Source organism: Daucus carota, chromosome 6 (genome assembly GCF_001625215.2).
Source record: "Daucus carota subsp. sativus chromosome 6, DH1 v3.0, whole genome shotgun sequence".
NCBI classification, from domain to species: Eukaryota; Viridiplantae; Streptophyta; class Magnoliopsida; order Apiales; family Apiaceae; genus Daucus; species Daucus carota.
In genome coordinates this window covers 22534248-22550785 of record NC_030386.2, presented here as the reverse complement: position 1 = coordinate 22550785, position 16538 = coordinate 22534248, and the positions used below count along the sequence as shown (strand labels likewise).

Below are 16538 nucleotides of genomic sequence, written 5' to 3'. Positions count from 1 at the left end.
TGACCGCATAGCTACATTACTTTTTTTTAAAATTTTATTTTTGCAAATGAAAATTTAAATATGAAATTTTTGTTTACAAAACAAAAATCAAAAAAATAAATTTCGGAATTAGACGGTCAATGCACCTTAAGTTACGTGCCCAAAGTCAACTAGCTCATCTAATTTGGGATGGAGGGAGTATTTTTTTGCTGTATGTAAAATGGTCTGAGATGTCCTTTGCAAACACATTCCTTCGTAGAAAGTTCATACAAACAGAAATTCTGAAAAAGGCACTACACAATTTGAAGGAAGTGAACAAATTATATATACTTTCTACGACAACATGTCTTTCTTCTTCAAGCTGAAGCTTCCAAGCATAATACAGAAAAAATGAGCCTATAGATCAAACCTTTCGAGGACTTGCAGTAATTCAATATATGAACAACAAAACTTAATACAGATAACAACAAGGATACAACGGGAATAACCTACTTAATCTTCTTTGCACAACCCTGATTCTTGGATACGCTAACAGTGTGAAAAGTTGGGCACCTGGATGATGATGTCTTGAATGCAGCAGAAGTTGTTGATTTTGTTGATGAGACCATACCACTTTGACATGGCTTCCCTGCTAACTTAGCTTTTGATGTTTCCTTTATTACGCAAAGCCCATTGCCCTGGGGTTTCAATGAATTCATCTGCTTCCTACTTGAAGCAATCATAATAAAACATATATCTAAAATTAGTCTCTGAAGAATATGCCATTTAACAAGGTCAACAATTATGCAAGTTGAAAATCCTCACCCTTCAGGCCTAACAAGTTGACTCAGAGAAGGTGATTTTAGTTTTCTTATGCAATCTTCAGGTTTTTTATTCTCATTATTGTTGATATTTTTTTGTGAGAAACTTGTATGATTCGGATTTTTCTGCACCGAATTGAAACGTCTTTGTGGAGTTTTACATGCTTGCTCTCGTATAGTCTGCAGGCGAGCTGTTCTGCTCAACTTCTGTAAGTTAAAATGAAGGAGCAAACTTTTACTAACTGCATACGTTGATCCTAAAAGTAGAACATAATTTATAAACCTCAGATTTATGGAAAAATATAACTTTAAATTACACACTAGTGACAAGAACTTACAGCTGCAGCCTTTTGCACTTCTTCTGATGATTCTTTATCATTACATTCGAAATTATTATTGCTTCCGTTGCTTTGTGCTGATAATTTTTCATTTTCCTGTCGTAAAATTGTTCTATCAGAATTAGAAGCTTTCATCTTTTATTATGAATGAAGAACTTAATCTCAAGTTATCTTGTAGAAGTACTAAAATAGAATACGAGGAAAATTACTAACTTTGGTATCATTTCCACGTCTTCTCTGTGAGTTTCCACCTCGAAAACCAGAAACTGCTGCAGCTTGGATCTGAGGATGGTGAAGTTTTCTCTCCATGTTCGCTTCCTTAAGAATACCCCGCTCCTGAAAAAACAATAATAAATCTCAGCCTTCTCAAATTCACCAACAGAAAGTGTCTTCCTTTAAACATTTATGATTAACGTGAAATTATTCCTGCATACATCAGTCCTTAGTCTGAAAGGTTTAGGATGTGTTGGCTTTGGCTTCTTGATTTTCACATCTGGAGCAGCAGGGGTTGCAGTGCTGAGACCATCTTTTACTTCTCGAACAACCTACATCGGTTCCAATAAAGCAGGGTCAGTGCACTGAAGCACTACATATAGATAAAATACAATATGAGATAATATGATTAGGTCCTCTAACTTTTTTGTCATTTTCATGTGTCTGCTTCCTTCCAAGTATTTTCTTCTTAGAATGATTAGTGTTACGGTTAACAGCTCTGCAATTAAGTGAATTCGTTAGTATCACGTGCATAATTGGTGTAATAGATAAAAGTTTAAAAGCATATGTGTTGCCATGCGGAAGAGTAGTATGCATAGCCTTGTACCCGTTCATGTCAGGGGCTTGGCCATTTTCTTTATCATCACCAATCATAATTTCATTCTTTGAACCTTTTTTTGTACGATCTTCTTTATTTATTATGTCCTTGTCTTCTATCCCTTCTTCAACAAGAGCATGAGATGTGGGAAAATTAACCCCTTCTGGATCCACCAGAGAACATATGTCACCTACATTACCTATCGACGAGTTTGAATTTCTTCCAGAAGGCAGTTGCACCTCCGCCACTGATACTTCTTTTACAGAAACTCCAGTTTTTAAATGCTTGTTTCTTTCAGCTGCTATTTCATGACAGGATACAGATTCATCACTCAATACTACTTTTGTGTCTAGATTGCTCAAATAGTTTGTTTCATTTCCTGCAGAGTTGATCACTGTGTTTGAACTGTGTTTCGACATACATTCTTTAGAATCTCCAGACTCAACAACTTCAGATGTTTTCCCCATTCTTAAAGCCTCACCTTGTGCAATTTCTTTTCTTACTGGAGTATCTAATGCCGAACCATCCTTTGATTCTGTGTCAATCCTCTCTTTTCTGGAAGCATCTTCTGAATTTTTCTCAAACTGCTCAGTTGGTATCTGTTTATTGCTCTTGACTTTTTTTAAGGATTTTGCCTCCTTCCCTTTGCAATTTTGATGACATAAAGGCATACTTTTGCCATCTTGAATTGTGCGCTGTTTTCTAGAGGATTCGATAGCTACTGAATTCTGAGTACATTTGCTTCCCTTTGCCGGTTTTCCAGTATACCCCAACAGACGCTTCCTCTGACTTGTTATCTCCAACCTCTTCATCCCTTCACAAAGCTTTGTCAAAGGGGTATGCAATTCCACTGCAGTTTCTGTGGGTATGGCTTTCTTAGGAGAGTGAAACACTAGAGTTTTTGCTACCAAGCAACTTTTAAGGACTGTAGCTTTAGTTGGTCTTGGGTTCTGAACACTTCGAAAGGATGCTTGATTTGACACATTTCTCTTGTTCCTTGGAGTAGTCATATACTTGGAAGCAACTTGCTTTCCCTTAACCATTGGTGTTGAACTCAAATTAACCTTGGGATGAGTTCCGACTTTCTCCTTGGTGTCTAACATCTTTTGAGACATGGATGAAACCATAGCTAATCTTGGTAACCTAGACCTTGAGGATTTCGCAGGAGCGGAAAGTGGGCATTTCATACTACAAAACCAAGTAAGGTAGATAATGTTAATGAGAGCAAAACTAAAGTCTTTGACTACTATAATTGAGGAATCAGTCGACCTATCAGAACAACTTATACAGAGCTAAATGTGTACCTCTTATTTCTTCCATTTAGTGCTCTTCGAAGTCTTATATTAGGACTCCTTGCTGCCATTACCTACGCAGATAGTATATAATCAGGACTAACTGATCCGAAGTTCATTTTAAATATGAGTAAGGAGATAACATACCCTAAGCACAAAATTTTTTGAAATCTCTTCAGGGTCCAGTTCCTCCTCATGTTTTCGGTCACATCCTAAAACCAGTTACAATACGTAAGGATTCAAACAAAACAATAGTGTATGTGGAGGAATAAAATTAATTATGCATTCACCAACAGTGAACTAATATTAGCATTGGTGTACCAGGGAAGAAAATATAAAGATAGAAGCATTTTTCAGCTACTGTGTACTGGATTTTGCACCAACAGGTAAAACTTATGACATATATATATATAATTATTTGGTTCACTATTCTAACCAAACTCATGTTTGCTATATCAAAGAATTATAGTCTCCTTGATCAAAATCTAAGCCTCGACTCTAGAGAATTCGAGTTTAATCAGTAACTTCAGTATAAGAAAGGACGAAATTAATGAAGATATAGATAAGTATTAGTGAATCCCAGCTATCTTTAGAGTCTTGGTTCACAAGTTGAACAAAAGAGAGAGGCTGATCAAACCTCGATTCTTTCTCTTTGCCAAGTTTTAGATAATTTAAATCATGTGAATGTAGCTTGACTAATAACCCCAAGTGAAATTTTCACTACTCGGGACTGATAAATCAAGCAACTTTGTTTTTGCATCATTCAGCAGACTTAATGATATTCCTGAAATCACCAAATCGTAAAGACGATGCTCAATTAAACCTCAAATATTATTTTTTTCTAATAAGATCAAAAAAGGAGACCTTGTTATGAGAAATTAAGCACTGATCAATTATCAATGTGTCTCTCATGGTAATCTCAACAAACAGATTCAGATCTAATCACATAATTGTCAGCTAACACTAAAAGATTGGGCTTTAAGTTAAACAATCTTTAAAGCAAAAAAAGAAGAAAAGTAAACTCAAATAATATGTGAAGAAGATCAAGGAAAATACCAATCTGTTTTTGAACGAAATTGTATGCTACTAGGTCAAAAGAAAACCAACTAACACCCGGTGAATCCCCCGACGCCAAAGATGCAAGCATGCCTTACCTCTATTTTCGTAAAAACTTTTAAACAAATAAAATCCATAATTATTTGAATCACATAACTAGAACAAGATCTAAGCTACTATACATATATTAAACTTTTTAACACAAGCACACATTTGTATTCAACAATTACTCGAATAAGACCCGGGCAAGATCAGGAATCAAGAATTACCAACACGCAAGCAGAACCAGTAACAATCATCGGGGCGAAAAGGGTCATCGGAAGCGGTGAAATCCACAAACTTAGGAGCCTCAATCTCTTCATAGAACTCTTCATCATTTTGCTCTTCTACTTCTCCTTGTTGCTGAACCTCCCTTTCTTCTTCTTCTGTAATAGTCTTCAGAAATCTCTGGACCGATAAATGCGCAGCTTCCATTTTCGATAAGCGAAATATCAAGTGTTTAATTGTGTGTGTTTTGCGTGTAACAGGGAAGCGCTACAGCTATTCTTGTGTCTGTTTGTAGTTTTAGAACACAGCTGTGAAGTCTTGTGAGTGTTTAAGTTTAAACGTTGTTCTGTCTGAATCTGAAACTAGCCGTTGCAGTTCAAGGTTATTTTATGGTCTTTTCGTCGCTTGTTCAATTTTAGGGTTTTTTACCTTTTCGCAACATTGAATAAACTTCCAGAATTTTTCGTGTTTTTCCAGCAAATAATTTTAGTATTAAAGAACATGGTAAAAAATGGATGCATTTCTATTAATGACTTCCGGGATGTTTTTATTTACTAAAACAGACTTCCAGAATGTTGATGTACACGGTTAGAATTGAAATATTACCCAAATTCCGGATTTAACATAAAATTAAATCTATATTTTTTGTTAAAAATTTGAAAATATAATGATAAATTTTATCAAATATTTGAAATTGGCCCTCAAAAATAAGTATTATTTAGGAATATATTACGAAAGTGTTAAAAGCAATATTATTCTTGAAAATTTTATGAATTTAAAATCAGATCATATTTATATTTCTTATTGTTTCATGTTTTTAAATATCACATAAAATATTTTTGAAATTTATAGTATACTTTTACTGAATAAGTGCACGAGAGAAATTTGCCTTCTCATTTTATGATTTTTTTTTTTTCGATACCTTCACTACTTAACTGTATATAGTCTATCGAGTCGTGTTCGGGTTTGACAAACTGAACTAATTTCAAATTGATTGTCAAGTCGAACAATTAAAAAACTTGATTCTCGACTTCATAAGTTTATGGAATAATATTTTGTGTTCAAACTTAGGTTTATTAACGCACTTAGATTCGTTAATGAACCGAGAGTAGATCTTAACGACCTGTTTAGTTTATTTATCACCTAAATTTATCAAACAAGTGTTAAATTAGTTATAAATATATATATATTTTTGTTAAAAAATTGGATATAATGATAAGTTAAATCAAATATTTGATATTTGGCCCTAAAAATAAGTATTTTTATGAATATATTATGAAAAAGTGTTAAAAACAATATTTTTCTTGAAAATTTTACGATTTAACCATAAAATCAGACCATGTTCATTTTTCTTGTTGTTTCATGTTTTTAAATATCACATAAAATATTTTTAAAATTTATCTACTTTTACTAAATAAGTGCACGAGCTCTCATTCTATGATTTTCGGCTTCCTCACTATTTAACTGTATTTAATCGTATATAGTCTATCTAGTTTGTTTGAGTTTAACAAATCGAACCGACTTCAAATTGATTATGGAGTTGAACAACTAAAAAACTTGATTCTCGACTCGATACACATAAAATATTTTTAAAATTTATCTACTTTAAAATACCAAGTATGAATATGAAATGCAATCGCTGGTAATATGAAACAAAAAGGGCTCTCGGTGAGTTTTGTGTACTTAAAAGTTGTCATTTGTTATTCAAAAAAATAAAATTGTAATTTATTCTTCGTTTGCCAAAATCTATTTAGTTTATTACCTATTCAATTGATGTCATATTAACATTACAAAATTAACAAACTTCATTATATGCTAAAATTCCATTGTTTGAACTAATACTCCATGATGTTTTGGTTGATTTTTACTGGGTATGCTATATATTTTCTCATCTCAGCAAAAATTGACCGTTAATTATTAACGTGTTAAACTTCGAAAATATCAATTCCAAATCTTTGTATCAAGATCTTACTTGCTCATAAATCCATCAATTAAAGTCCAATCTCTAATCAAATTATGTGTTCACAATTACAACTTTCATAAACGAACTCTGAAAAACATTGACTCCAAATCTTTGTATCAAGATTTTACTTGCTCGTAAATCCGTAAATTAAAATCCAATATCTACTCGAATTATGTGTTCCACAAGTACAGCTACCATAAACACAATCTATAAATACCCACACAGTTCATCATACATGCATTCTCATTCTTTTATATTTCTGCAACACAGCCATACTACACTCACAGAGCTCTATCTTTTATCGCCAAAATCTCTACTCTCCCCTGAGAAAACATGAATTTGAAGAAAGTGACGATGAAGAATCCGAACGAAAATCGAGATAAATCAAGAAAGCGGAAGCAACCTCAAGTCGAAGATCTTGATGCTGGTAGTCTAAGTTGTTACACTAATAATAATGCCCCTGTTTTCAAGAAACCCAAGAAGAGTACTTATGAATGTGTGATGAATATGAGGATCGCTAAGAACATTAGTGGGTTCCGTTTCTACACTCGTGACGAAGAGGAAGAGGAGAAAATTCTTGGGGTTTCGACGAAACTGAGCCTTTGGATTGATGGTGACGAGAGTGGTGATGATCCCTGGAAAATCAAGAAAACGCTGGAACAGAGTGATTGTGATCATCTCTGCAGACTCATGCTTCGGAAAGATATGGTGCAGAATTATATTATCAAAGTGTGGGAAGATGCTGGGAGAACAGATGAGATTGCTAAGGTATTGGATGGTCAGGGAGGCGGAGTTGTGGTCAGGGTCTGGGACTACGAGAGAGGGAAGGAGTATGAACTGAAGCTGAAGAAACTGGCGTCGAGCAAGTGTTATATTCTTGGCGGGGCATGGAGCAACAAGTTTGTGAGAGAGAGGAGGCTCAAGAAGGGAGACACTATTGGCCTTTACTGGAGCACGGCCAAGTCCAGATTTGTCTTCTCTGTTCGGGCTCGGGCTCCTGGTCCTAATGCTGCTGCATAAGGGTTCTGGTTTTTAAGTTTGGTTAATGCTACTGAGGTTGCTGCTTGATCAATGTTGATGTCCCTTATTCTTAGTATAAGTAGATATAGGAAGTTATTAGTACTAGATAGGTTGTCAATGTAGTTTGGTTACAAACCCTATCATAATATTTTGATTTCTTGGTGAAAAGGGTTTTTGATTCATATCATCTTATGATACCTTGATTATGCCCACTTGATTTTATGTAGCAGTTGAGTGGTTCGGAGAACTATGATTTTTGTGTCTTTGGTTATTACAGAACACTTCATTATGGAACTTGATTGTATTTACTTGATTGCAATTTGCAAGTAGTAATTGAGTCTTTAGTTTTACATAGTACTTTCATGTGTTTGATCATTTATTTACTTACTTTGATTACAATCAGTCAATTATGCAGTTACAATCGAAGTGTTTATAGAAAGATCTAATCAGCTTTAGAAGCCGCAGCAGCAGCTTTCCCACGTATTTTTTCCAATGGAGTGTCACCAAAATGTAGTTTTTTTTTAACCAATTCTCCGCTGCTGCAAAGGCAACAAGCACCAACTTTTAAACCAACTGTTAAGTAAATCCTGGAAATCATTTCAAATAAAAACAAAAAAAAAAGTAAATCCTGGAAAATCCTACGGTTTTTTTGAGTTTTGATAGCAGGTAGAAATGAGAGTTATTTTGAATTTGGTTGGTAGGTACAATTAAAAATCGAGATGGATATAAAAAAAATAAGAAAATATGCTGGAAAGAAAAATATGTTTTTTATGAATATATTATGAAAGAAGTTTAAAATCAATACTTATTCTTGAAATTTTTATGAATTTAATCATAAAATCAAATTAGATTATACTTATACTCATTTTTCTTATTATTTCATGTTTTTAAATATCACATGAAATATTCTTAAAATTTATATACTCTTATTGAATAAGCCCGCAAGAGAAATTCGCACTCACATTTTTTGAAACATGGCTTTGTCCCTATCTAAACGTATATAATGTGTCGAGTCGGGTTCGAGTTTAACAAACCAAACCGACTTTGAATTGATTACCAAATCGAGTTCAACAACTATAAAACTTGATTCTTGACTCCATAAATTTATCAAATAATATTTGAAGTTCGAACTCAGGTTCGTTAACGAATCGAGAGTTAAGCTGAGTTTCTCAATAAGCTGCTCATATTATTTACCACCTAAATTTGTCGATCAAGAGTCAATTCGGTTCGAGCTTTCTACATGTCAAATATAATTTTTTTTAATCGGATCAGGTCCCAATTAAATCAGACTAATTTGAGTTGTTTCCGTGAAAGAGTCTCTTCAAATTTATAAAATATAACCAAGTAATAGAATAGATTTTTTGACAGTTGTGTATATATTTTCTAGTTGAACTCGAAAGATGATCGAAAATAATATGAATTAAATCATAGCAATTAAAAATAGAAAATATGATAATGAGATGAACAATCCCTAATAATATGAAACAAAAAAGGCCCTTGATGAGTTTTGTATATTTAAAAGTTATATTGTTCCTAAAAATATGAAGATGTAAATTATTCTTCGCTCGCCAAAATCTATTAAGTGTAATATATTTTCTCACCTCAGGCAGAAATTGACCGTTGTTATTAACGCGTTAAATAATTCCAATTTTTGTATCAGCTGGTGATATCATTAACCAAAATCCAATCTCTAGCCCAACTGTGTGTTTCACAAGTACAGCTTCCATAAACAAACTCTGAGAAACATTAATTCCAAATCTTCATATCAAAGATTTTACTTGCTCATAAATCCGTTAATTAAAATCCAATCTCTACTCAAATTATGTGTTCCACAGGTACGGCTTCCATAAACACAATGTATAAATACCCATACAGTTGCATCAGACATGCATTGTCGATTCTTTTATATTTCTACAACACAGCAATACTTACACTCACAGAGCTCTCTTTCTTTTCTCGCAAAAATATCTACTCTCCCCCTGAGAAAACATGAATTTGAAGAAAGTGACGATGAAGAATCCGAATGAAAATCGAGATAAATCAAGAAAACGGAAGCAACCGCAAGTCGAAGATCTTGATGCTGGTAGTCTAAGTTGTTACACCAATAACAATGCCCCTGTTTTCAAGAAACCCAAGAAGAGTACTTATGAATGTGTCATGAATATGAGGATTGCTAAAAACATTCGTGGGTTCCGTTTCTACACTCGTGAAGAAGAGGAGGAAGAGAGATTTCTCGGGGTTTCGACGAAACTGAGCCTTTCGGTTGATGGTAACGAGAGTGGGGATGATCCCTGGAAAATCAAGAAAACGCTGGAACAGAGTGATTGTGATCATCTCTGTAGACTCATGCTTCGGAAAGATATGGTGCAGAATTATATTATCAAAGTGTGGGAAGATGCTGGGAGAATTGATGAGATTGCTAAGGTATTGGATGGTCAGGGAGAAGGAGTTGTGGTCAGGGTCTGGGACTACGAAAGAGGGAAGGAGTATGAACTGAAGCTGAAGAAACTGGTTTCGAGCCAGTGTTATATTCTTGCCGGGGCATGGAGCAACAAGTTTGTGAAAGAGAGGAGGCTCAAGAAGGGAGACACTATCGGCCTCTATTGGAGCACGGCTAAGTCCAGATTTGTCTTCTCTGTTCGGGCTCGGGCTCCTGCTCCTGGTCCTAATGCTGCTGCATGAGGGTTCTGGTTTTTAAGTTTGGTTTATACTGCAGGGATTGCTGCTTGATCAATGTTGATGCCCCTTACTCTTGGTATAATTAGATATAGGAAGTTATTGGTACTAGATAGGTGGTTAACATAGTTAGTTACAAACCCTATCATCATATTTTGATTTCTTGGTGAAAAGGGTTTTTGATTCATATCATCTTATGATACCTTGATTAAACCCACTTGATTTTATGTAGTAGTTGAGTGCTGATGTTTGGAAACTATGATGTTTGTGTGTTTGGTTATTACAGACTACTTCATTATGGCTACTTGATTGTATTTACTTGATTGCATGTAGTAATTGTGTCTTTGGTTTTACATAGTACTTTCATGTGTTTGATCATTGATTAACATACTTTGATTAATTCTGCAGTTCCTACATGGGTAACATTCTTTAGCTTTCCGAAAACCAGGTATGTTGTAGTTGCAGTTGTACTAAAGCATACAATCAAAGAGTTTATAGAAAGATCTAATCAGATTTAGAAGCCGTAGCAGCAGCTTTCCCATGTATTTTTTACCAATGGAGTGTCACCAATATGTAGTTTTTTTTTGTCTTTTGTCGTGTTCTCTCCGCTGCTGCAAAGGCAACAAACAGCAATTTTAAATAAGAAATCTCTCCCAAGTTACCAACTGTTAAATGAAATCCTGCTTTTTTTGAGTTTGGATGTCAGGCAGAAATGAGAGTTATTTTAAATTTGGCTGGTAGGTAATACTGTATTCAAATGCTTGTCCAAATACTAGTTCATTAACCATAAACCAGCCTTTTCAGGTTTTTATTCGGTCTTATATAAACCTTTCGAAGTTTTTAGGGACGCAAATTAGGCGCCTCTAGTCCGAACAAAAAAAATTGAACGTGTAATATACACTGTTGGAATCACACGAGTATTTTCAGGGGTTTAGCAAATTGAGTGTTCTAGTTGTATATCAACTTTAAACTTCGGTAAATTCTGGAGCACAAAAGTTTAGACAGAAATGCTTATAGATAATTGTCTGGTCTCAGCACTCCTTTTCCCAGTAATTCCAGATAAGCTCATGTTACAAGTACTAACTCTATATAAGCCTCAAGTGGGAGTAGAAACACAAACTTATACAATTACATCAGCCAATAAAATGTCATGAATCTTCGAAATGATGATCTGTCTCGTCAAAAATCTCCTCCTGCATGACAGAAATAATTGCACTGATCCCGACAGAAACTATGATATTCTTAAAATACTGAATAGAACACGGGTGTAATATTACCTGTAAAAGCTCTTCAATTACGTCTTCCATTGTAATTATGCCAACAGCTTCTTCTTCTTCAGGAAGTTTCGGTAGTGGGCTTCCATCTATTTGCAAGATGTCACAGTACATGTCCTTTGTCCACTTCTTGCTTCTGCTCCCCTTGAATGAATTGTTTCCGCTGTTCGGGAAACTCTTCCATTTCTGGAGTGATCTTTTTGTCTTCAAACTTTTTTCTAAAGGCGGTTTCTCACCATCAACATCTATTTTCACATCCTTCACTGGAACAATGTGCAGAATCTATCAAAGTTAGTTAAATACTTTAACAAAATATGTGAAAGCAATTCTCTGCAGTCCAAATCTTACTGTTAGTAGGGCTTTCATTTACAGCATAACTCTCTGCCTTGACACACTGTCTTACAACAACAGCCATGTGGCTGTGACCTTTCTGGAACTCATTCAGAATGTCATATAGTGGTAAGGTCTCTGGAACCCTAGAATATGTAGAAGAAGTTAAGTGTAAGCTAATATAGAAGTTACAAATAAAACAGATCAAAAAAGAAGGATTTTGATGGGATAAAAATTTTTGATGAGAAAATTGCCTTGGGATCCTGCGGATGGTAACATTCTTCACAGGTACTTTGTCTTCGGGATGTATAGTCAGCAAGTTCTTTGCCTATAATCAATATTTGAAATAAAATACTAAACCTGAAACAGAACTGTAACACCACTCTAGGAAGACACGAACTACATAGTTGAATTAGTGCTCGTAGAACTCTGAATGATGCTAAAAAGTTTGAACTGGCATCCATCTATTTAATGATATTACTCTAATGCATATCCATAATCGATGCAGGAACACTGGAGCAAGATCAGTAACATCAACTCTACACATAAAAACCTCTCAATCAACTCCTTTCCTCATGCAGCTCCACGTACAATTAACTTATGAACTACGGAAGGTCTATACATTACATGTATACGGTGACTTGCACACGTTTATTGACTACGAAAAGACACGATACTTGCTCTGTAAAAATTACCAACCCCATGCTACAGCTATTCTATTTTCCTCATTCACGTTTCAATATTTTTCATGAACTCCTTACAACACATAAAGTAAATCCAAACGCAAACTAACTTCACAAATTCCATCCATGCTACAAAATACAACCAGATTGAGTTGGAACCCAAGGTCAACCAGCTATCAATTGTAAAAGATGTGGATAGGAGAAGGATGATTAAACATACGTCTAGCTGTCTCAAAATGAATGTTAAAAAGTTTCTGTTGTCTTTCATTATTTATAGAAGGTACCAGGAAATAAATTTACGTCAACACCGGATAAGATGAAACTTTGAGCAGAATAATTCCATAATGTAACAGAAGAGTAAAGGGCATATACCAGTATAAGTCCAATTATATTTGTTGGTTGCTCATAGTAGACTGGCACTCTGCTATGGCCTTTCTCCAAAATCAAATTCATCAATTCCCTAAGTGGTTGAAGGACATAAAGTAAAGTCAATAGTGAAAAAAAGAATGTCAAATAATATTCTCTCAAAAGTGGAGAGAATATGTGGTACCTGTCAAGCCTGGCATTAATATCAATTGCAAATGTGTCAGATATAGGAGTCATGGCATCGCTAGCAGTTTTCTCACTGAGTTCTAGTGCTCCGGCAATAATTGTCGTTTCATCGTGTGTAAGTTCTCCGCCTTTTCCTGCCTAGTCATTAATAGAAAGAGCCATAACATTGCAAATTCAGAACCATGCTCAGGTTCAAATGAGGCACAAAAAAAATTAAAAAATGAAGTTAATATTCACAAGAAACTTAGGCCAATATATATTGAATTGCAAGCACCAATAGCAGTGCCAAAATAAATTATACTAATATTGTGGGTAGATATTGGAGAAGGAAGAAAATTTTTAACTGAGACCACTTTTCACACCATGAAGTAAGATAAAAAGCAGCAACTTCAAGAAAGAGCCACTAATTTTATACCTCGTTACCATGCAAATCAACCAGGGTTTTTAACTCAGCTCTACGGAAGAGAGCAACATGCCCGTGTCCAAGGAGGTAGTCCAATAGCTGTATATTAGCACAAATTTAGATGCAGATAATTTGGTAACATAGTATTTTAACTATAGAGTATAGACTAAAGAAGTTTGTCTCACCTTGCTAATTGGATATGCAACAGGAAAACAAATGCAAACAAGAACTCGAACAAATGGTGCCACAGCTGCACCGATAGCCAGTCCATATCTTGAACAAACAGATTGCGGTATGATCTGCATATGGTAGGCCAAATGTTTAATATCACCAAATAATTTTTCATTGCTAGCGTCCACAAGTATATCTAGTTTATATAGGCAGGTCAAGGCACTATAATAAAATATATGAACACTGCTAATTCATAAACATAAATTATTGCAGCAGATTGTGTGACACATAACGAAAGACAACTGCATATGCAGAGTTGGCTACAGCCAATGTTGATCAGTTTGGGCTGGTGTCCACTGTCCAAATCGTTGTTTTAAACTTAGATACGAATATCTTACCTCACCAAAAAGGAGTATCAATGTCACTGAAATCAAGATGGCACCCCAAGCTGTTACAAGACCATCCAGAAAAATAGGAAGTGCCTGACGAGGAATGTAACTTGATTAAGATTCTCCACTATAATACATGGTATAGGTTCTGTTATTATGTCACAACAAAAAATACCTCCATAGCAGCAGCATTGCAGATAAGCAAGGTGCATAGCAATAAATGCTGATTTCTGACAACTGGTAAAATCTTTGCTGTTGAACATATTAAATTATTAATGTCATAATACAAGAGCATTAAGAGTGTCTCATTCAGTATATTAAGAATAAAAAATTATCTTGCATGTGTCACTACTCATTAACGAGTCACTAATGTACACAAGATAATGCATAAATGTATAAAAAAGTGACCTAACATTTTGACTCTCACTTCACTGAGTACCCATCCTTCCCTCATAGTTTCCACATAGTAATGACCAGCTATATATCTATTCCATGAGGATCGAAAGGAAAACTTATGGCACTATTAAGTCCATTCCAGTGTGACAGACCAGAGTAAAACATTCTCATCCAAACTCAATTCTTTAAAAAGAAAAAACTATCTGTGCAGGGGCTTAAGACAACTTATTCATATAGTAGTATTAACAGCTAAGCAACCACCGAAAATTCCAGCAATACACCAAGATATCAAAACTCTATTTGCACAATGTTCATTCCGAACTCCAGAAGCTCCGTTTGCACACCATCAAAGATAACAAACATACTTGTGTAGATCTTCGACTAATCTAGAGTTATTTACTAAAAAAATCATCTGTGCTCATAAAACTGCTATATATATAATAGCATGATTCTGTAGAATATTAAACCATGTCTTCCTCGATTAAGAGGAACGAACACACCTAAACACTTTTATGACAATTTCTACAAGAGCCACAACATGACATTCAAGCTAGACAGCATTAATAAAATTAAATAAATACACATACAGCATATATCCATAATTAGACACACATGTCCACAAGGACCACAGTCCACAATTTCATTAATTGCATCCAAAATTCACCAGAAATATAAATTCCTAAACAGGCACTCGAGCTACTATTAAAACTCGATCGGAGAAATTTAATCATTTATCGAGATTAAAAAAAGAGTATATCGAAGTGAGATAGTACCGGCGTGTATGCGATCAGTAGGAGTCCCAGACTTGGCGAGAACTTCGAGATCAACGAGACTCATAGACATGAGACCTAGCGTGAGTCCAGACATCATACCAGCAAAGCAAACTAAAACCACTACTATTCCTATATGTACAAAAAAGCCTGTCTCGCAACACCTATATTCCACCGCCATTTCACTTTATTTTCAGCTAATTAAACTGTGCAACTAGAGATAAAACAGCTCAAAATCCTTCATATCTTTGATTTCCGTGCAGTTTAGCAGTAAGAAGTATCTTAACTGAGAGAGAGATTGCAGTTCAGAGAGAGAGAGAGGAAGAGAGCAGCTCAGAGAGAGATTGCAGTTGAGAGAGGGAGAGAGATTGCAGTATGGCGGTGAGTGTTAATATAGGAAGTGAGATAGCAGTATGTGATAACTCAGATAAGCGTATGGGTTTGGGAGAGAGAGAGAGAGAGGATGGATTATTATTGTAAGGAGAGGCATATACATACAGTTCAGAACATGTGTGTATATGTGTGAAAACAACAAACTTTATTGAAGCGATGATACGGAAGCTAAGGTGTGAGTGAGTGTGACGTGTTAGTTTCCCCGCAAAATAATGTTGTGACTCGCCCCTGGCTCTAAAATAAATTTTAATTTATTATCCAGGGATTTTATTTCATGATAATATATTCTCAAAACTCAATTATTTGAAAAAGTAATCAACAATTAAATTATTGTGAACAAATAAGCAATTTTAATAAAAGAATATTATCTATAATTTGAATAAATAACCCCAAGAAATCCTTAAAAAATTTCTCGGCCTCCTCTTCTTTCCCAGTGATCAAAAGGCCCAAATCATTTATTTTCTTTTTTCAGTTCTTCTTTTTCAATAATATTTATTTCCAAATAAGAATTTTCATCTTCTCCGATTATTTTATTTGTTTAATTAAATCTTTTATAGTTAAGTTTTGTTCCCAATTTATTTGATTTTATTTGTTGTTTTTTTATGAGAGCTTGGTGTATTTTTTATATGTTTTGATGTGATTCAATATTTAGAACGTTAGATCGGCTAGATTTTCAATATATTTGTATGAGATTGTAATTATGTAATAGATTAAACTAGTTATGGTTGTAAGATCATCTCCAACCATCTAAAGCCCTTGGCTAAAAGATGAGTTGGCATACTTAAAATAAAAAGATTTAGCCAACAGCTCCAGAAACTCAACTCCAACCATGATCAGCTGTTGTCTATAAATTTAGCCAACCTCCAATGGATGGCTAAATTTGTCGAACCTCTGCAGGTCTGTAAGAAAATCCGTAGGAAGATTGTACATCATTTATTACCATATTGAACTGATATATTCTATTTTAACAATTTA

General features: G+C 34.7%; 4 protein-coding genes across 5 annotated transcripts; 2 read left to right on the top strand and 2 right to left on the bottom strand.

Annotated features, from left to right (window-relative positions):
• Positions 1–280: 280 nt before the first annotated feature.
• LOC108227845 (uncharacterized) lies at positions 281–4895 on the bottom strand. 2 transcript variants are annotated; one of them, XM_017403209.2, is made up of 10 exons: positions 4546–4895; positions 3368–3432; positions 3233–3294; positions 1938–3116; positions 1754–1829; positions 1552–1662; positions 1331–1453; positions 1118–1213; positions 784–986; positions 281–684 (listed from the first exon to the last, which is right to left on the bottom strand). In XM_017403209.2, exons 1-10 carry the CDS (start codon positions 4748–4750, stop codon positions 468–470), a joined length of 2337 nt encoding a protein of 778 aa, XP_017258698.1. In that variant the 5' UTR covers positions 4751–4895; the 3' UTR covers positions 281–467. The 2 variants fall into 2 exon arrangements, with proteins under 2 accessions (XP_017258698.1, XP_017258697.1); XM_017403208.2 differs by having other exon boundaries at positions 281–687; positions 4546–4884.
• A 1944-nt stretch (positions 4896–6839) lies between these two features.
• LOC108226084 (putative B3 domain-containing protein At1g78640) lies at positions 6840–7526 on the top strand. Its single transcript, XM_017401037.1, has one exon. The coding sequence runs from the start codon at positions 6840–6842 to the stop codon at positions 7524–7526; it is 687 nt and encodes a 228-aa protein (XP_017256526.1).
• Positions 7527–9515: 1989 nt separating this feature from the next.
• LOC108226083 (putative B3 domain-containing protein At1g78640) lies at positions 9516–10208 on the top strand. The gene has a single exon (XM_017401036.1). It carries the CDS (start codon positions 9516–9518, stop codon positions 10206–10208), a length of 693 nt encoding a protein of 230 aa, XP_017256525.1.
• A 924-nt stretch (positions 10209–11132) lies between these two features.
• LOC108227846 (DUF21 domain-containing protein At2g14520) lies at positions 11133–15684 on the bottom strand. The gene is made up of 11 exons (XM_017403210.2): positions 15174–15684; positions 14180–14256; positions 14014–14097; positions 13630–13743; positions 13457–13543; positions 13040–13179; positions 12862–12949; positions 12061–12134; positions 11825–11952; positions 11480–11739; positions 11133–11395 (listed from the first exon to the last, which is right to left on the bottom strand). The coding sequence occupies exons 1-11, from the start codon at positions 15349–15351 to the stop codon at positions 11351–11353; spliced, it is 1275 nt and encodes a 424-aa protein (XP_017258699.1). The 5' UTR covers positions 15352–15684; the 3' UTR covers positions 11133–11350.
• Positions 15685–16538: the final 854 nt, after the last annotated feature.